General features: G+C 47.0%; 1 protein-coding gene across 1 annotated transcript; it reads right to left on the bottom strand.

The window, feature by feature from the left end:
• Positions 1-14,700: 14,700 nt before the first annotated feature.
• On the bottom strand, positions 14,701-18,109 carry RPS21 (ribosomal protein S21). Its single transcript, XM_009093121.4, has 6 exons — positions 18,035-18,109; positions 17,492-17,578; positions 16,792-16,855; positions 15,702-15,773; positions 14,939-14,994; positions 14,701-14,758 (listed from the first exon to the last, which is right to left on the bottom strand). The coding sequence occupies exons 2-6, from the start codon at positions 17,539-17,541 to the stop codon at positions 14,749-14,751; spliced, it is 252 nt and encodes an 83-aa protein (XP_009091369.1). The 5' UTR covers positions 17,542-17,578; positions 18,035-18,109; the 3' UTR covers positions 14,701-14,748.
• Between the last annotated feature and the right edge of the window lie 477 nt (positions 18,110-18,586).

Here is an 18,586-nt window from a genome sequence, read left to right as displayed (position 1 = left end):
CCAAACTTCTTGGCTCCATTTGAAAAATTATGAGTAATAAAAACAGTGTTAGGTGACGAGCAGAGGGGACAGGTGATGCTGAAATGGATTAGCATGTGAAGTCTTGGGGACATCTCTGTACCTCCTCACCCTGCAGGCACCTGTCCCTTGGAATATTTTGATATATGTGGTCTTGGTTTGGAAGAACAGAGACAAGTGGGAACAGCAGGAAAAACGTGGTGTCTGAGCTTGTCTGTGTCTGAACAGCGTGAAGCACTGGGGTGGAGGCAGGGAGCAGAATAGGTTCAGAGCCCCGGGGGAGCTCCCTGATGGGCAACCTGCAGGGCCTCTCCTGTGTGATGGTAACCAAACAATTCCCATTACACGGGGAACAGCTCCTCCTCCCCTCCCCAGCGCCTCCATCCAGAGCACACTGTGTTCTCAGCCTGGGCACTCCCATCCCCACACACCCTTTTTCCATGTGGGAAGCCTGAGGGCGGCCAAACAAAGGGATTTTTCAAATTTCATGTCCTGTAAGTGCCACAGCTACGAACAAGATGAAAAGAGGCCCCAGCCTCTGTGTGCTCTCCAATCCCACTCCTGCAGGGGCACTGCCTGTGCCAGGGCAGTTGCATGTCCTTTATCTGTGCAGACAGGGTCCTCAGCTCCCCATTCAGCCTGGGACATCCAGCACAGGCTTTAGTTAATCATCCACAGGAGGAACACAGCCCTCTTTGTCAGAGCCCCGCGGGTGTTAAAGGCTCTCCAGGGAAGGGGTGGGCATCACTTGAAATTATGACACTAACGAGGGTCAAACACTCCTTGTTTCCCTTCCATTAGTCCCGTTGAGCCTGTGCAGCACAGTGGAAAAGCTGCATCTGGAGCAGGGTGCCCACAGAGGGGACCCTGCCCACCATGCCAGGGAGGGCTCTGGACATGGCCAGGCTGGAATTGGTGGCATGTGGGCAAGCACTCTGTGCCTCTGGCTCCCTTCCCCAGCAAGGGACACCTGGGCATGGCACAGAACACTGGGAGAGGGCTGCTGGCCCACCAGTGACTCCCAGAGCTCTGGCTTGGAGGGAAATGCCTGTCAGCAATGCTACAAGACTGGCTGTCACTGAAGCTTTGGTTGTCACTGGTGCCTGGGGTGTATAAAAATCTGCATCCACATGTGCCTGGCAGCATCCCTCCAGCACAGGGGGGATGGAGCAATCTGGATTTGCCAAATTTTTCCATTGCTGTTTTGAAAACTGCAGTGTTCTTTCATGCCTTGCCTCCCCACTGCATACATGGCCTCCCTTCTTTTGGGATGAGGCACAAATCCTTCATTAACAGAGTGGGGTTTGATGTAAACCCCATCAGCCTCTTCTCAACCAACCACACCATGACACCCCCTTAGCTCAATATCTTCTTGAAAACTTAATTATTTTGCCTGCTGAAGTGCAGCAACTCAAGCAACAGAAGTTTCCAGAAGTGCCTCCTTTGGGGCTGAACCTCAGAACAGCCCAAACCACTCCACAAACACCCCCCACATTTCTTGTGTTCCATCACAAATCTTAAGGAAAGCCCAAGTCGTGGTGGCCTGAGGGGAAGCCGTGGTGCATGGTGACACCAGAGCTGTGTACACTGCCAGAATGGTGCTTCCAAGCTCAGAAATGAGGACTGAGGTTATGTTGGTGAGGGCTGGTGACTGACCACCGGCTGCCCTGCGTGGGCTGACCCACTGTCATCCCAGGACCTACAGCAGCCAGAAGAAATGTGCGTGGGCAGAATTCCTGCATCCACAACTGGCCTCAAAAATCAGATAATACCATGGGAAAATAGAGGGATGACCCCTGGGGGAGCAATCCTGTATCCCCAGCAGCCTTCTCCAGAGTGGCTCTAAAGCTGTCCCCGCTGCACGTAATGCCCCTGGGCTTCTGTGGCTGCAGCAAATGCTGAATTGTCTGAGAGCTGAATCCCAAACAAACTGCCTGGATCTGAGCAATTAGAGAGAAAAAGAAGTATATTCTACCAGCCAACTGCTTCATTATCGAGGGTATTAAGCACAGCATGCAGCTAATAGCAAAGCTTTGGATTTTCAGGACAAGCCTTTCTCCCTGCTCTGTTTGTTGGAAAGAATCTGAGAAATAACAGGATCACCACTCATTCCCAGCAGTACCAGCCCTGCTGTGGGGTGAGATGGAAATGCCACTGTTCTGGGTACAGGCTCTTTGCTCTGCTCCCAAGGGAAAGGGTGGACTTTTGAGAGTTGGGCAAGATTCCCATGGTGGAGAGAATTCCCCTGGTAGGTTTGTACTGCCCTGTGACCATAGTTGGCTCTCTGTCATTCCCTGAGCCCTGGGATGGGCAGAGCAGAGGATTTGGTGGTGTGGAAGAGGGCAGAGCCCTGTGAGCTCTGGGGGATCTCTCCCTCCTCTGGCACTGGAAGCCCTGCAGGGAGATAATGCTGTCACTGAGTGATGAGCCCACTGGCACTGCTGACACAGCATTTCTTTTCAAATGTAAACACTTGTTCATGGTCCAAGAAAGCACTTCACACTGCCCAGCCCAAACATTTTAATAAAAACCCCTCCTCTCCCTGAGTCTTGTTTAAGAACCTCAATTTAATTTCCATTAAGTTAATGAACTTTAGTGTTTGTTATCTTCACTCTGCTTTCTGGACTGTCCTTGGAGTGTATCTAAGTTTTTCCCTACAGATTTCATGAGAAGAAATGCAGCTTTTTAAAAAAATGCAAGAGGAAAAGGAAGCTAGCAGTAAACCATCTGATACTGCAAGACATGATAAAATCAGGGGAGCTGGCAGAGCTGGCAGGCTGCCCTCTCCTCCTCCAGCCCTGGCCTGTGTCCCTTTGTCAATTGGCCTTTGTTTGCTACAGATTCACTCTAGCGGTTTCTCACACCAGAAATTAAGCCCTATTTTATCCAAACCTGGCCCAGAGGGCCTTTGGCTCCCTGCCAGAACATACAGAGCATTTCTTTTTATTTGCTCTTCTTTTCTCTGTCTCTCTCCCTGCAGGGTACTGCTATTATTATTATTATTTTTTTTTAATCTTGCATTTTACTGATTAAAGCGCTTACATTCATGTTGATACATTTGTTTTGTGGTGCCTTTGGGGTCATCAGGAAGCACAAATTATTCTGGATTGGAAGGGAGCTGGGAAAAGCTGAGGAGAAAACCAGGATATTATCAGGCATTCCTTTGGTACTGACACAGGGGCACTGATATCAGCCTGCTGATGATTCAGGGCTGGGGAGGAGGGAAATGGCATTTGGATAGAATGAGGGGGGCTGTGATGGGCCTGAGGAGGGCTCAGGGGACAGGCTGGTATCAGCAGGACGTGCTGTGTGTGGTGGGACAGGGCTCCTGTCCCAGCCCAGGCTGTCCCTGAGCCCCGCACAGCACCTCAGTGCCACCCCTCCAAAACCACAGGAGAGCAGCACCCAGGGGCTGCTCCCAGCACAAACCTTGCCTTCAGGGAGGCACACACATCTCTGACAGCAGCACCAGTCCCCCAGGGCTCTGCCAGGTGTGGCACTGCATCTGCAGCCAGGGCAGAGCTCATGTCCTACCTGCTGCTCATGTCCTGTCTGTGCTGCAGGCTGCTTCCCAGGGCTGCTCCTCTGCTCCTGCTGCACATCCCTGGCTTTTGGCTCTGCTCCCAGGGAGCTGCCAGGCTGCTTCCCAGGGCTGCTCCTCTGCTCCTGCTGCACATCCCTGGCTTTTGGCTCTGCTCCCAGGCTGCTGCTGCACCTTCCCCAGGCCCTTCTGCTGGTGCCCTGAGAAGGAAGGAAAGCTCAGGTGAGGAATCTCTAAGTGAAGACTGGCTGAGCAAAGCTACACCTGCCCTCTCAGCTGGGTGTAAGTGGCTTGAAAAGGGGGTGAAAATCTGCACCTGAGAGACAGAGAGTTCTAACAATGAATCCCAGCATGGAGGTTGGAGAGCAGAGACCTTTCAGCAGCTCACAGGTGCTGCCACCTTCCTAATTCACAGGGTTTTGGGAAAGCAGTGCCCACGGGGTCAGGAGCATCTCAGAAGTCACTGTGTCCCCTGCTAGCACCTTGCTCTGCCTCTGGCCTCTCTGGCTCTGCTTGGTCTCAGGCCACAAGGTGTAGGCTGAAATCTCTAATGGGGGAGAATGAACAGAATCAAGTGGGGAAATATTAGAGGATTGTAGGACAAAAAAGGTTTTCTTGGCATCCTATAGATTTTCCTTGCCATCCTCCTGTTATCTCAGTTCCTTCTTCATATCTAGTCTCCATTTCCACCTTCAAATTCTCTTTCCTGATCCTAGAGATCTGATTGTGTGCAGGCTGTTTCCAACAGATAGCTAGCTCCCCCCAACACTGACTGAGCCCTTTCCCTTCCTTCTGTCCCACCCTGAGATGAGACCTTGTGCAATTGTCTGGTTTTTACCCCCCAAGGGCTGTCTGCCTTCCTCTGATAAGACCTGGACCCCGTAAACATTTGCTGAAAAGCATGGAAAAAATAACTGCATCTACCACGACCTCAAGCAGGTTAGAGAAGAGTGTCTTTATCCAAATCTGGAGTTGACTACAGTTCAGTTTAAATCAATTTAAACTGAAATAAGATCCATTCCTCCCTCCTTCCCTATGCAAAAGTCAGCTGCAATCACAGGACACTGAGCCTTGCACAGGCTGGGGACCAGAATGTGCCTGTGACAGGAATGCTGGACAATTTATCACAGGAGATTACACTCGAGGGTGCTCATGTGACTGGGATTTAACAGTCAATTAAATAACACCAACACTTCTAACAAAGGAGCTGGGGTTAAGGAAGGACTCCAAAATGACTCCTTTTCCTTCCCAGCTCTGATGCCAGCCTTGGGAATCTCCCTGTCATTAACCCAGATGTTCAATTAAAGCTGACAGGAAGAAATAAAATCGTTCTGAAATGTCCCTACAGTGGGAGTCAGACAGCAGGTCTGTCCCTGAGGCAGTCTGTAGGAAGCTGTCCCATGTCTTGGACTTTATCAAAAGGATTCCAGCCATGTGTTTAGTCCAAGTGATTACACTGCTGCTGCTCAGGTCATTTCTGAGGAGCAGGCAGGGAAGTGCTGCTTCTTGTCAGGATTAGCCAGTGCCAGACAGGGCAGATGAACACGGTGCTGCTGCTTCAAAAGGACACCTCCAGCTGCCCACACGTTCACCAGAACACGTGGCAGGGCAGGGCTTGCACACTGAGCCCAGGGTCTGGGCCCCACAGAGCACTTAAATACACAAAACCTCTCCCTTCCCCATCCCTTCCAGCAGGCAGCAGTGCCTCCCTCCAGATCTCTGATGGCTTTCCTTGAAATTCCCCCCAAGTCATGAGCACTTCAGTTTTGCCAGATGTTTCCTCCTTCCTGCCCCACTGCTCCTGAGTGTGCCCATTGCTCCTGCAGTTATCCTGCTTCATCCCTCCTCACAAGCAGACTCACTCCCAGAGCTCAGGTATCTCCTGCTCTGGTGTGTGGGGTTGATGGGGGTCTCTAGGATGAGGTGAGAGATGAGAACTTGACTCCAAGTTCTCAGAAGACTGATCTATTCTATTCTATTCTATTCTATTCTATTCTATTCTATTCTATTCTATTCTATTCTATTCTATTCTATTCTATTCTATTCGCTAAACAAGAATGAATAATAAAAACCCATGACAGACCAGGGTCCCAAGACAGCTGGACTGGGATTGGTCATTAAGTTAAACCAATTCCCATGGAACCAATCAAAGATGCACCTGTTGGTAAGCAACCTCCAGCTCACATTCCAAGCAATCAGATAATTATTGTTTACATTTCTTTTCTGGGGCTTCTCAGCTGCTCAGGAGAAAAATCCTGGTGAAGAGATTTTTCAGAAAGTACACTGGTGGCATCAGCTCCAGTCCCATGTTTCTCTGCTCTTTATCTAACTGCCAAGCCACTCTGTCTGTCCTCACACCTCACCTCTGGTGTTCTGGTGGGGTCCCTGTGCCCTCCCTGCCTGGCCAGCAGAGAGGCTTGCACACAGCAGCATCTCCTGCCCCTTGTGCAGCACTTCCAAAGCTGCAGCAGGACACACACAGGCTCATGGGCTCAGCATTCACTTGAGCAGCTCCTTTCAGGACAGCAAGAAAAGCTTGCTGCTGTATTCACCCTTCAGTAGGCACCAAACATTTGCATCTGTTCTTATATTCCAGTGGCTTTTTACAGGAGTAAAGAAAAAAAATATTTGTGACGCTTTTTGCCCATTTTATCAATTTTCTTTCCCTAAATGCTGCTCCCCAGGGCTGTTCTTTGGGAATCCACTCTTCACCGGCTCACCCCTGGAGCCAGAGCTGTGGCAGCACTGGGTGTTAGCACACAACAATCCTGCTTGGGCACAAACAGCACGTTTAGAAGTTACCTGATAAATAGAAGGACACAGATTTTGTGACCCAAGTTTCCTCACCACTCAAGTCAGGAAGGGGCTGTTACATTCTTGTGAAGCTGGCCAAGATGCTGAATTTTTTCCCGTGGCAAAAGAAACAACCTTCCCCATTCCATCCTCTATCTCTCTCTTTGGGAAAACCCAGAGTTTTGTTTTGTAGGCTGCTCTAAAGCATCAGGGCTGTTCCCAGCATCCTGTTCTGGACAATTCCTCCCAGAAGTGTATGACATGGTGTTTTCCTAAAAGCCTGTTTTATAAGGTCACTTCATCATCTGGTCCCTGTTCCAGGAGTTCATTCAAAAGTCACAGCACTGGAGTCAAAATCCCCCTATGCTCATTTTGGTGTATTGGAAACTACCAGAATGTTTGCTGGGAGAGACAAAATGTGGCTGAAATAAATCCACAGATTTTTCCCTAATAGAGTTGTTAGAAAAATATCAAGACCATGACTCCCCCTCACTCCTCATAATTGCTGCAGCACAGCCCTAAAGGGGTGGCTGACCACAATACAGATATTTTTTTCATATGGCAGGAAGGAGTTGTTGAGAAATCTCTCGGAGCACATGGATATCAGCCTGATATTTTTCTTGGGAACTCCTTGACAGGATGCTCATTTTCTCACATCTACATCGTTCTTTAACACCAAATCCACACCTCTCCATGAAGAAGCTGTGGGATTTTTTCCAAACAGTAAATGAATATTTTCTCCCTTGTTTGTATTAGGATGTAGCACCTAAAAAACCCAAACTAATGCTTGAGGTAAAACTAGAATAAAGAGACAAGACCATGGTGTGGTCTTGTGTCCTTCTCCTCAAATAATCTTCCTCTGCAGTGGCAGGGATGACACCAGAGGGTGACAGTGACCAGAGGAGGTGATGTTATCCACCAAGGCAGGGCTATCAGGTGTCTATTTACAGCTCCCAGGAGAGACACTGCCCTTGTGTCTTAACAAAGACTTCATGTTCCACCAGACACCTGAAGCCCAGACCCAAAAGCCAACACTTAAACAAGCTCCCTACTTCTGGCATGTTGTTCTTGCCAATATTTACTGCTTTAATCACAAGCAACAGACAAACAGTAATTTGGGCTGTTCATTAGAACAGCACCACGTTCTGCTCCTTCTGAGGGCACACAGATATTCTGAATTAGCAGTCCCACAAAGTTTTCCAGGAAGTGGTGGCTCCTGGGAAGCTGAAGGACAGAATGGAAATTGCTGATCGGAACAAGAAGCTGGAGATCCCTTGAGGGGACACACAAAGCAGCACGGGATGCTGCTGACACTCTGTTTGAATTGGGTGGATTTATGAGCTTTTCTGATAAGAACTGTTATCTGGGGCTGGAATCACACCCCACCCCCTTTGCTGGAATTTCTCTTGGTTTGTTCTGTTCCCAGCTCTGAGCATTTCTGGAGAGTGTCCACCTTGTCTCTTGCAAATTCATGAAGATGGGAATCTAAGGCTAATGGTGTCCTGTGGATCTGCATTAAAGGCTGCTCTGACCTTAGGGATGCAGGGGGTCTTTAGGCAGGGCAGGAGCAGCCTGGCAGCTCCAGCTTTGTGCCTTGGGCTGGGCTGACAGTGACCAGTCCTTGGTGGGATTTGCACTCCTGGGTGCCAGCTACTGATACCAGCAAGGGGTGACTGAGAGCAGGCTCCCCATGAGCACTGCATTTTGCATTTCAGAGTCTCCAAATACCAGAGGCATTATCTCAGGCTGCAGAGCATTGTAAATCAGAGTTAATTCTTTCCAGCAGTCAGCTTTGATATGGCCCTCCCTCTCATTACCCACTCCCTAAAGGAAAAAAGAACACTCTAAGGGTCCTACCCCCATAAACGTTCCTGGATTCAAAGAGACAAAAATGACACTATTTTATTTGCATGTCCAGAAAATTGGTGGCGTAAAATTCCCCTGCAGGACAGAGGATAAAACCAGAGGTTAAAAAGTAAACTAACACACTTTCCTCTGGCTCAACTCTACTGAGTTCATTGCAGATCTTTAAAGTTTATCCTCCTTGTATAAGTTATTTAGAGAACATTTTTTGAGCACTCTTTATATTGATTTAAAGCTTCCTACTTTTTAAAATCACATTCATTTGAGAGATGAGTAAATTCTGGTATAGGATGTAGCAGTTGACAGGTTTTGCTCAAAACCAACATCCCTGCTGGAAGCAGAAATGAGTCTCCTGAGCCTTGGTCCCAGTGCTGCAGTTTTATGGAATGCCTGGGATGCACACTCAGTGGGAAGCACACCAGGAACAGTTCCCTGCTCTGCAGAAACAAACAGAACATTTTTTTTTTCTTTTTAAAGGCACTGAAAGCAGTGAAGGCTGAGTAACAGAGCAGGCATGAGCCATGAGGTGTCTGATGAAATGACATAGTTTGAGATTTTTATGTAACCACATGTGTGTTGTGTGTGATGTGTGCATGAGACTTTCCTGGATATTCAGAGTTTTCAGGGAATTATGACTTGCAGCAGTGAGTCAGCACTGTTTCAACCTAGGCAAGGATTAACCTTCCTGTCAGGACAGTCTCAAATAAGCTTGAAAAACAAAAACCACAGAGATAGGTGACAAATAATACATTTTGGGAAACAAAAGATCAGCACCTGGGGCCTTAAGACCAAAGCAGATCCTTATCAACCATTCAGCCAAGATCAGAAGTGAGCAGTGGCCACAGTGCCACTGGCAGGCAGGTACCTTCCACCTGTCCCACACCTGCAAAGCCTCCTGTTTCCTAGGTAACTTCAGCATTTGGGAGAAGGTTAGAAAAAAAACCCTGTAAAATTGTCTCCCTTTAACTTGGAAGGGGTTCATCCCTACTGTGCTCACACTTGTAGCACTCCCCAAGAAAGCTGCTGAGATGTTAATTCCCTATTCAATGAAAAGACCCTAAGTTTGGCTCTGTGATCTCCTGCAGGAGGATGCAGGCTCTCCAAAGGCAGTGCAGTGTCACCCTGTGCTGGGCTCCCAGACAGATGAGCTCTGTGCACAGTGATCAAGCTCCCTCTCAGGTAATATACATCCCAGCCTGAAAGCTGCTTCCTCCACCTCCCTTTGTAGTCCTTGTTTTAATCAGCACCAGCTGGGATTAGCTTCCTTTTATTTACTTATTTTTGGGTACAGGCAGTCTTAGATCCTCAGATTTTGGTCAGCCTGCCTGGAAACTCTTCAAAGTTTGGGATTACCAGCTCATGTGCTGGGGACTGGGATGGGGGCTCCAGGCACTTGGGAGCAGACACAAGACAGGAACAAAAGTGACCCATCAGCAGACACTGAACTTAGCTGCAGCATCAACTTTTTAAGGTTATTTTCTCAGCACAGCTGGCTTGGGGGCTGTTCTGTCACACATCCATGCTTGGCTGAGTGATCCAGCACAAATGACCCCATTTTCCCAGGAATGCAGAGGGAGTTTGCTGCAAGCATGGCTCCACTGGCCACGACAGAAATCAGGCGTGTAAATCCCTTTCTTTTAGCCTCAAGCTGGTCAAAGGGACAATTAAATCCCCAGCCTTTCTAGCCCTTGTAGGGGAAAGAACTGAATGAAGCAGGGACAAGCAGCAAGTAATGATCTCTGCCACCTCCCCTGTGCACTACCCAATTTATTCTGAAGTGCTATTTTTGTTCAGCCTCAGACATTTGAAACATTTTGCCTGGAGCAGGAAATATCACATTTCCCAGCTCGATGAGCAGCCTGCACAGAGTTGTGCTAAACACTTCATGAAAAAGCTGTTCTGTGAAATAAAATGTGGTATTTTAGCATTTTTGCTCAACCTGACTTACCTGACAGGCACTGCAGGTCACGAGAGGGAGACAGCCTGAGTGACTTCACATCAGGGCACCACTGCACTGTAGTTTGGTGTTGATGGAAGGATGGATCAAGGTGCTTGTATGGGCTCTGGTGCCCTGTGAAAACAGCAAAAAAGATTATTGTGCTTAGAGCCAGATAAGCAGCACCTTAATTTTGATGGATGTGTTGTGTCCCAGCACACAGCTTACAGCTCACCAAAATGCAGGTGTGACTCTCACTTCCACCCCTGCAGGAACCCCCAGGCAGTTCCCCACAGGCCTTGGCTCCCTGCACAAGGATTGTCCTCCACCCTCCTGGAAGGGCACCTGAATGAACAGAAAATGTATTTACAGCTCTGGGGCTCCCACCATCTGCAGCCTAATCCTGGTGCTATCAATCCAGTCCTGTTTTAATAAGAAATAAAAGGATTTTCCTGTTTTGTTCATGATGGTAATTGGTAAGTGACCTCCCTGCTGTCCCCCATGTGTTTTTCCACCCTGTTTTCTGCCCTGCTGTGGAGGAGGAGAGGGGAACAGCTGGGTGGGCACTGGCAGCTGGCCATGGTCAGCCCAGGACTGCAAACAGCAGCCAAAGGGGCCCCAGTCCTCAGCAGAACAGGCACAACCTGCTCTTCTCCATGGTCCCAGTCCTGTAGAAACAAGCCATGAACAGGATTTGTTAACAGATTTTTAAGTTTGCTCATTTGTTAACATGCTCAGGTGTGTACATTGCAAAATACACTTGGATCAGCCTGGTCACAGTCGTTTTACTCATTATCAGCTATCTGAAAATAGATGTTAAAATAATACCTTTTTCATCATAATTTATTAAAAAAATAAATCTCACATTGACCTTATCAATTGTTCTTAATTCTTAAAATCTCAGTACCTGCAGTTCCTGCTGAGGATTTAGCCAAGCAGAACTCCTGTCTGATGTTAAACAAAAGCGTGTTTCCTAGCAGGAAAAAAAAAAAAGCCTAATTAATTTTATTTTGTTTTTTTCCATGGTTGATTAGTCCAACATACATACAGGGAAGCTGCCTCCCTAGGGATGCCTCAACACAAACAGCCATAAATGAATTAACTGAAATCAAAACCTCCCCTCACCTGCTCGAAGTACCATTTGCAGCAGAGGTGTATTTATCTCTGTGTTTTACTCAGAGTGACAGCAATTGAACAAAACAGGAGCTGGGAATAGAGGGCTCTCCATAACATCCAACTGGAAAACAGAACTGCTGCCAAATCCCGTGGAACCAGATTATCTCAGTGCTCTAGGTGGGCTTTCAGCAGCCTCCAGCACCAGCACATGCTTTGGGAAAACAAACAACATCCCACAGAGCTGTCCCAGGTTCCCTTGTGCAGGGAGCACTGCTGAGACAGCTCTGCTCCAAAACTATTTTGGTGCTTGGACCCACATGGAGCAAAAGGACAGCCTTTTTTTGGCCTTTTTTGCTCCTCCCCTGAGTCTCCTCAGTCTCCTCTGTGCAGAGACCCATGAGCAGTGCCAGGGGAGCACTTCTGGCAGGGCTGTGCCTGTTGGGCACCTCGAGCAGGGCTGGTGTTCTCAGAGCTGTCACCTCAGTGCCAGGGTGACAGGAGCAGCAGTGACCTCCCAGCCCAGGCTCTGATCACAACAGGCTCACAGCTGAGACCACTGAATCAGCTTTTTGGCTCTGTGGAGTTCATTAGAAGAATGTCAAGGCTTAAAAGAAAAATCAGTGTTATGAGACATTGACAAGATCCAACCAAGCCCCGAGGTGTTTTCAGGAGTTTCAGGCTCTTGTCTGAGCAGCAGAATTTTGCCTGAAGACATTAAAATAGCCCCAGTTAAATCAGATGTCTTTAGGATGCCACTGCCAAGTCCTCATAAGTAACAGCAAAGAATTTCACGACTTGGTGCAATGTAACCATGTAAGGGCAACTCTGTCCATCTTGTACAGTAGAGTACAGTTCATTCCCTTTCATGGCCCTCAAACATCTGAACTATTCCTGTTCCAGGAAAACAAAGAACATTTTACATCACAATACTAGAAAATGCAACTGAAAGTGGATTTTTAAAGGGACACATGTCCCCCCTTGACAGGATTCTGCAGGAATTTTGGTAGGACTCACCTGCAGTGGTGCTGGTGATGATGGTGTGAACTTCAGGAAGCCTTTAGCACAGCACCAATCCATTCCCAACTGAACTGGTTCAGCATATGGCACCATTAACATTTCATATTTTGACAAGAAATTAATGAGAGAATAATTTGCTTCAAATTTTTAAAAATTCCAAAAGCCAAATGGCAACAATCAGTGTTACAAAGCACAGAACTTTTTAAATTACAACATAATCCTTAAACACTTCAACCAGAAGTGTAATTTTGGGTCAGCTGTATACTAATGGGGTTGTACTGCTTAAAAAGACATCTGAGAGACCTCAAGTTCATCTTGAACTTTTAAGCTGTCAGTTCACTCTGCCTTATGGAGGAATTCCACTGAAATCCACATGGATGAACAGAGTCTCAGGGGATTAGGAACAAGTCAACAATATTTAAACTCTTTGGTAAACCAGGCATTTATCAGCAGCAAACAGTTAAGGGTTTTATATAAAGTTCTACCCTAATGCCAAGGCAGAAGCAGCTAATTTAAGATATGCCAGAAAAAAAAAATCAAGTCCAATTAAAACTTATCTCCTCTTACTGTGTATAAAGGAAAGTAATAAGGATTGGACATAAGCCAAGCTGAAATCTTTCCAGTTTGAAGACTGTATTTTTCTTTCCAGAAAATGTTTTCACAGATTTATCTCCTGGAAAAATGAATTATTTCTAGGAGAATCACAACATTGTCATCCCTCCTCCCCCCTTTTTTAACGCATCTTTCATGGTTAACTCAGATGTCATAAGAAAATAGCTCAAAAATAAAGTATGAATTAACTTCCCCCCTTGTTTTAGTATTTAAAAGGTTTCTCTCATGTGCTTTGTGTATTAAGTTCAACATGAATTCAACACAAACAAATATTTTTGGCCTTTTTAGCAGAGTTCCTCCCTACTTGTAACACCCAGGAGTTCATGTTTTAAAAGTTCTATCAGCTCAGAGTAGAAGTAAATTCAAGTGTTATCAGTGGGAAGGGAGACTGTGCAGCCAAAGAAGTTTCAGGTTATGGATCTGCTAAAAACACCTCTCAGCCTGTTGAGCTCTGACTTCTCTGCTGCAACTGCTCCTGGAATAAAAGTTTGGTTATGGACTTCATTGTAGCCATACAGTAGCTTACACCACAAATCCTAATTCATTATTTGCAAAAAAAACCCCTTAAAATTACTGCAAAAACCCTAAACAACACACAAACTCCACATTAATATGGCCTGATTTGCTCTGCCAATATTCAGTAGGTATCCATGGTGCCAAACCAGGACCTTCCAAACAAATATGCTGCACTTTGTCATGCCTGAGAATTAAAATACAGATAAGGAGAAAGATACAACACGTGGGTAGCTCAGCCATTCTCATTAGTCCAGAGGGAACTGCATCCCTGCTCCAGGCTGTGCTGAGAGCCCTGAGCCCCATTTCCCAGAGGGAACAGCATCCCTGCTCCAGGCTGTGCTGAGAGCCCTGAGCCCCATTTCCCAGAGGGAACTGCATCCCTGCTCCAGGCTGTGCTGAGAGCCCTGAGCCATTTCCCAGAGGGAACTGCATCCCTGCTCCAGGCTGTGCTGAGAGCCCTGAGCCATTTCCCAGAGGGAACTGCATCCCTGCTCCAGGCTGTGCTGAGAGCCCTGAGCCCCATTTCCCACATGCAGCCACAGTAACAGCAAACAAGTCAGAAATAAAGCACATGGTGACCCCTCCCAACGGTGACAGCTTGCAGCATAAACAGGAAAGCATCACCAAACAGCCTCTGTCACTTGGAACAGCTCTGGGAGGGCCTGTGCAGAGATCTGAGGGTGGAAACTGCAGATGTTAACCCAGAGATGACCACAAGCAGGGAAGTGTAATCTGGATTAACCTCTGAGCAATGAGCAGATCAGGATACACCACCAGGACAGGCCCTGTGTAGTTGTGGGTATTGTGGAACTGGTAAAATGCAGCTGACAGGGGAAATCTTCTATACAAGTCATACCCTATTACCTTATTTTATAACCCAAACTCATATAGGACATTTATTTAAAAAGTGACAAACAAACCTGCTGTGTGCAAACAAAATCTACCAACACAAAAGCAGCACCTGAAGAAAGGACAGACCCTTTCTTGAATCCTAACAAGAAGAATTCCCTTAGTTTTTCCAGTGAGAAAGCAGCAAGCTCAGTTAGATTGCTACACTGCAAGTGTTCCATTACAGATGCAAAACTTATTAAATCTGGAAAAGAACAGTGACAGTGAAGCCAAGAACAAAGTGGAAATCCTTGACTCTGGCAATGCTTTACAAGCTGATTTGTTTTAAGAATTCACAGTGAGAATCTGTATATTTTTAAGACACATTTCCAAGTCTTTCAAGACTAACTATAATAACCCCACTCATGTTTATGACTTAAACAAAAGACACAGCACAATGTAATTTTGAACTGTTTATTTCACATGTTCCATCCTGGAGTTTCTTCAGTTAAAAGTTCCTACAAGAAAATGAAATAAACATTGTTACAAATGAGTTTGCTTCAACAGCTCAAGTAAATATCTTTGACCAAATGTGTAACCATCCTATAAATACAATGTACAGAATGTCCTCCTAAAAGCTGGATTTGGGAATGGAAGTTCCCCCTGCAGGAGTTAGAGGGTAAGATAAACATACGTACTTGGAAACAATTCCATCATTTTTTGCCAGACGCAAAATGGAGTCATCTGATTCACCCTGTAAAGAGAGAAAAGGAAATATTCTCAAGTGTCCAAATAATTGCTGACACATGTGGGAGAGAGGCAGCTGCAGCAGTTAGTGCAGATTAGTATTTTCAAAATAAACTGTTACTTTTTGGTCATCCTTAAGGCTAAGGAATCACTTTAACTGCATAAAAACATGCATTTGCATGAACAACATATATTTATGGGGAAGTGGACTTGTGATGAACTCCTCGCACCATTTTGAAGTCAAGGTGGTATCATCTCCAGTAATTATAAACAGATAAAAGCCAGAATTAGTACCTTGATATATTCTTAAAAGAAAATCACTTGCATACTTTACTTTAAAAGAAACTCCAGCAAATATCTCCAGAAGAAATTGATTATTTCAAGCGATCCGAGGCCCTGGGACAGGGTGCCCAGGGCAGCTGTGGCTGCCCATCCCTGGAAGCGTCCAAGGCCAGGCTGGACAGGGCTTGGAGCAACTTGGGACACTGGAAGGTGTCCCTGCCTATGGCAGGGGTGGAATGAGATGAGCTTTAAGGTCTCTCCAAACCAAACCTTTCTGTGATGCTGTGAATTTGTTCATGTGTTTCCTCTGCCCCAAAAACCCCTGTGGAAACACACTTCCCACAGTGTTTTCAGGGCCAGACAAACAGCTAATTAATGATTAGTGATCAGCAGCAGCAGCACAGCAATTCTGCAGGTCAGCAAGGCACTCACCATTCTCCGGATGGGGCCGCAGATGGCGTAAGTCTTGAACTGGCCATTCACCCTGCCTGTCACCTTGTCCACCTGCAACCACAGCAAAGTTTTACACTCTCACAGCACACATGACAAGCAACTCAAAGTTAAAAATAGAAAAACGCAGAAAAATACTTGCAGTGTTGAGAAAATAAACCACAAAACCTCAAGGCAAACACTGGAGTCAGAAAGTCAACTACAATGATCTCTGCACAACAAATCTGTAGCTACACAGTGCAGCCATTAAATTTAGTGGATCACACAGATTGACAAGAAGTGGTAGCTAAAAGAAAAAAATATTTGAGTTCTGAACAAATGGAAAAGCTCTGTGTAAAGTAGATTTTCCTGCCTTTACTCTTTTTTTTTGTTACTTTTAACTGAGGTCATATAATGGAAAACTGAACTGAAGAGGGAAAGGGACAGAGTTGTTACATGGGTAGGAAAACGTCCAAGCTGAGAGACAAACTGTCTCACTTTGTCAAGCTGCTGAGACATTTAACAGGAAAATGACTAAAAGATTTAAATCATGGATTTAAACAGTGTAGTGAGCCCTGTAATACCAGGTGGGCTCATTTCCATGTTCTGCTAATCTCTGATCCCTTGAAAACAAGGAATAGGGATCAGAAGGGAATAGGGGTTATTCACTGAAAGAATGAAACATGGTGAACAATTCCTTAACAATTGCAGGAAATCAGAATCAGGGTGGTTTTTTAAAGTTTTTTTTTTTGTGAGATAATTCAGGAGACTCATATTTTTAAAAGATGTGGGAATGTGGTCTCCCATTCAAGAACCAAATCAAGCTCTGTAACTCATAAGCTACAGGAACACTGTGTCCAAAGAATTCCTGAAAGCTGAATTTAATAAACAGTTGGGGAAAAATACCTCCAAACCATGCTACAAAGAGCTTAAATTAATTGGAACCCACATCTATTAACTGGGAACCTGCAGGAGTCAAGGTCTACTGTGACTTTTTTTACTGAAGATACATCACAAGCTGTTTAATTCTGTAACTTTTATCAAAAGTTTAAAGGTTTAGCTCTCTCATCACATATTCTGTGGATAAACTTACCTCAGAAATGTTTATCTGAATGGAAGCATGATCCTTAGCACCAATGATTCGGTTGCTAGCAGAGCTGAGGAATAAAGCAGGACAGATTTAAACAAAAGGAAACAGGCAGTGACAATGACAAAGAAAGCTACTAGAGCCAATTCTACAGGCAAATCAAAATTGCACAAGAAATTTACACAGTAAAGTTTAAGCTTTCACTACTTAGAAGATTAAAATCCAGCTTTAAGTACATTTAAAGCATATTTTCACTGGGTAGCATCACACTTATTAGTCAATTTTCCCTTCACTTTGGTTTCTATGTGTCCAGTTCACCTTCATCCAGTGTACAGGCCTTCAAAACACACAGAATGTTATTTTCTTTTCCAAAATGGAAAAATACAGTCAAGGTAATGAATAAGATTAGTTCCTATGCCTTTCTTGCTGAAGACACTATAGCTGTCAGAGACACTCAGGCTGGGATACTCAGGAATCACAGGGTGTAAAACATATTTGACTTAATCTAATAAAATTCATAGAAGTGGCTTATTTTTACTGACTTTTTAAATTGACAGAAATAGCAATTTTTTTTCTCCCCCTACAGATATTCGCTGCTACAAAAAGCTCCTCTGCACAGGTGAGGGCTCCAGGGATGTTCTTGGGATGGATTTTGGGGTATTTTGGGGTCCATCCAGCCCTGGCTGGCTCCTGGGTTCCTGCTCACCATTTCCGAGGGACATAAAGGTCCACGAACTCGCCGGCGTCGTTCTGCATGTCGCCCTGCTCCTGCTGAGGCACTGAGCACAGACACCTGCAAGGATCACGGGGTATCTCCGTTTGGAAGGGACCCACAGGGATCACCGGGGCCAAGTCCTGGCCCTGCACAGGCACCCCAACAACCCCACCCTGGGCATCCCTGGCAGCGCTATCCAAACGCTCCTGGAGCTCCGGGGCCGTGCCCATTCCGCGGGGAGCCTGGGCAGTGTCTGGTTCTGGGGAAAAACCTTTTCCCAAAATCCACCCTCACCCTCCCTGACTCAGCTCCAGCCTTTCTCTTGAGTCTCGTCGGTGACTGCAGTCACCAGAGCCGTGAGGTGATGCCGGAGCCCGGCCGGGCCCACGGGCTGCGCCCTGTAGCCGAATCTCTCCGTCTCCGCCCTCAGCATCGCTTCCGGGGCTCCGCCACCGCTCCCGGCCCCGCTGCCCCGGCCCCCATCGCTCCCTCCGGCCCCGCCGCCTTCCCCTGCCCCGCCGCCATTGCTCCCACCTCGCGCGCGGCCGGGAGGAAAGGAAAAGGCGGGGCCGGACACGGAATTACGTCACAGCGCCGCGAGCGCTTCCCGCGCGCCCGCCTGACGTCACGGCGTGGCCCAGCCCCACCGGGGATGGAGCCGGGCCCTGCGGGGCCGCGGGGCTCGTCCTCGTCCCCTCTCCAGGGACTGCCCCTCGCTGGGGGCTGCACACCTGAGCGGGCCCCTCAGGGGCCATTCCGAGCGCAGCCGCTGCAGGTGCCGCTCCCTCGGCAGGGGGTTGGGAGGTCCCAGAGGTGCCGGCCGTCCTGAGCCCCCTGTGGGATTCTGTGAGCAGAGCACCCCGGAACCCCCGCGGAAACCAACAGAGCGTTCCGAGCTACAGGACAGGGGCCGTGGAGGCCCCAGCGATGTTGAGGGGGCTGGGGCTTCTCTCTCAGGATGTCTTTGGAGGAGAAGGGCCTGAGAGAGGCTCCTCAGTCCTCAAATATACAAATATCCCCAAGGCCTGGCAGATAATGTTGCCAGACTCTTTTTCGTGGTGCCTAACAACCAGACAAGGAGAAATG

Source organism: Serinus canaria, chromosome 20 (genome assembly GCF_022539315.1).
Source record: "Serinus canaria isolate serCan28SL12 chromosome 20, serCan2020, whole genome shotgun sequence".
NCBI classification, from domain to species: domain Eukaryota; kingdom Metazoa; phylum Chordata; class Aves; order Passeriformes; family Fringillidae; genus Serinus; species Serinus canaria.
This window is presented reverse-complemented; position numbering and strand designations above follow the sequence as displayed.

Excerpts from the sequence above, each read along its gene's own strand:
- RPS21 (XM_009093121.4), bottom strand. The coding sequence starts at position 17,541 with ATGCAGAACGACGCCGGCGAGTTCGTGGACCTTTATGTCCCTCGGAAA. Across the intron at positions 16,856-17,491 it reads CTTTATGTCCCTCGGAAATG|CTCTGCTAGCAACCGAATCA; the intron begins GTGAGCAGGAAC and ends TTTATTCCTCAG. Across the intron at positions 14,995-15,701 it reads GCGGCCCCATCCGGAGAATG|GGTGAATCAGATGACTCCAT; the intron begins GTGAGTGCCTTG and ends CTCTCTTTACAG.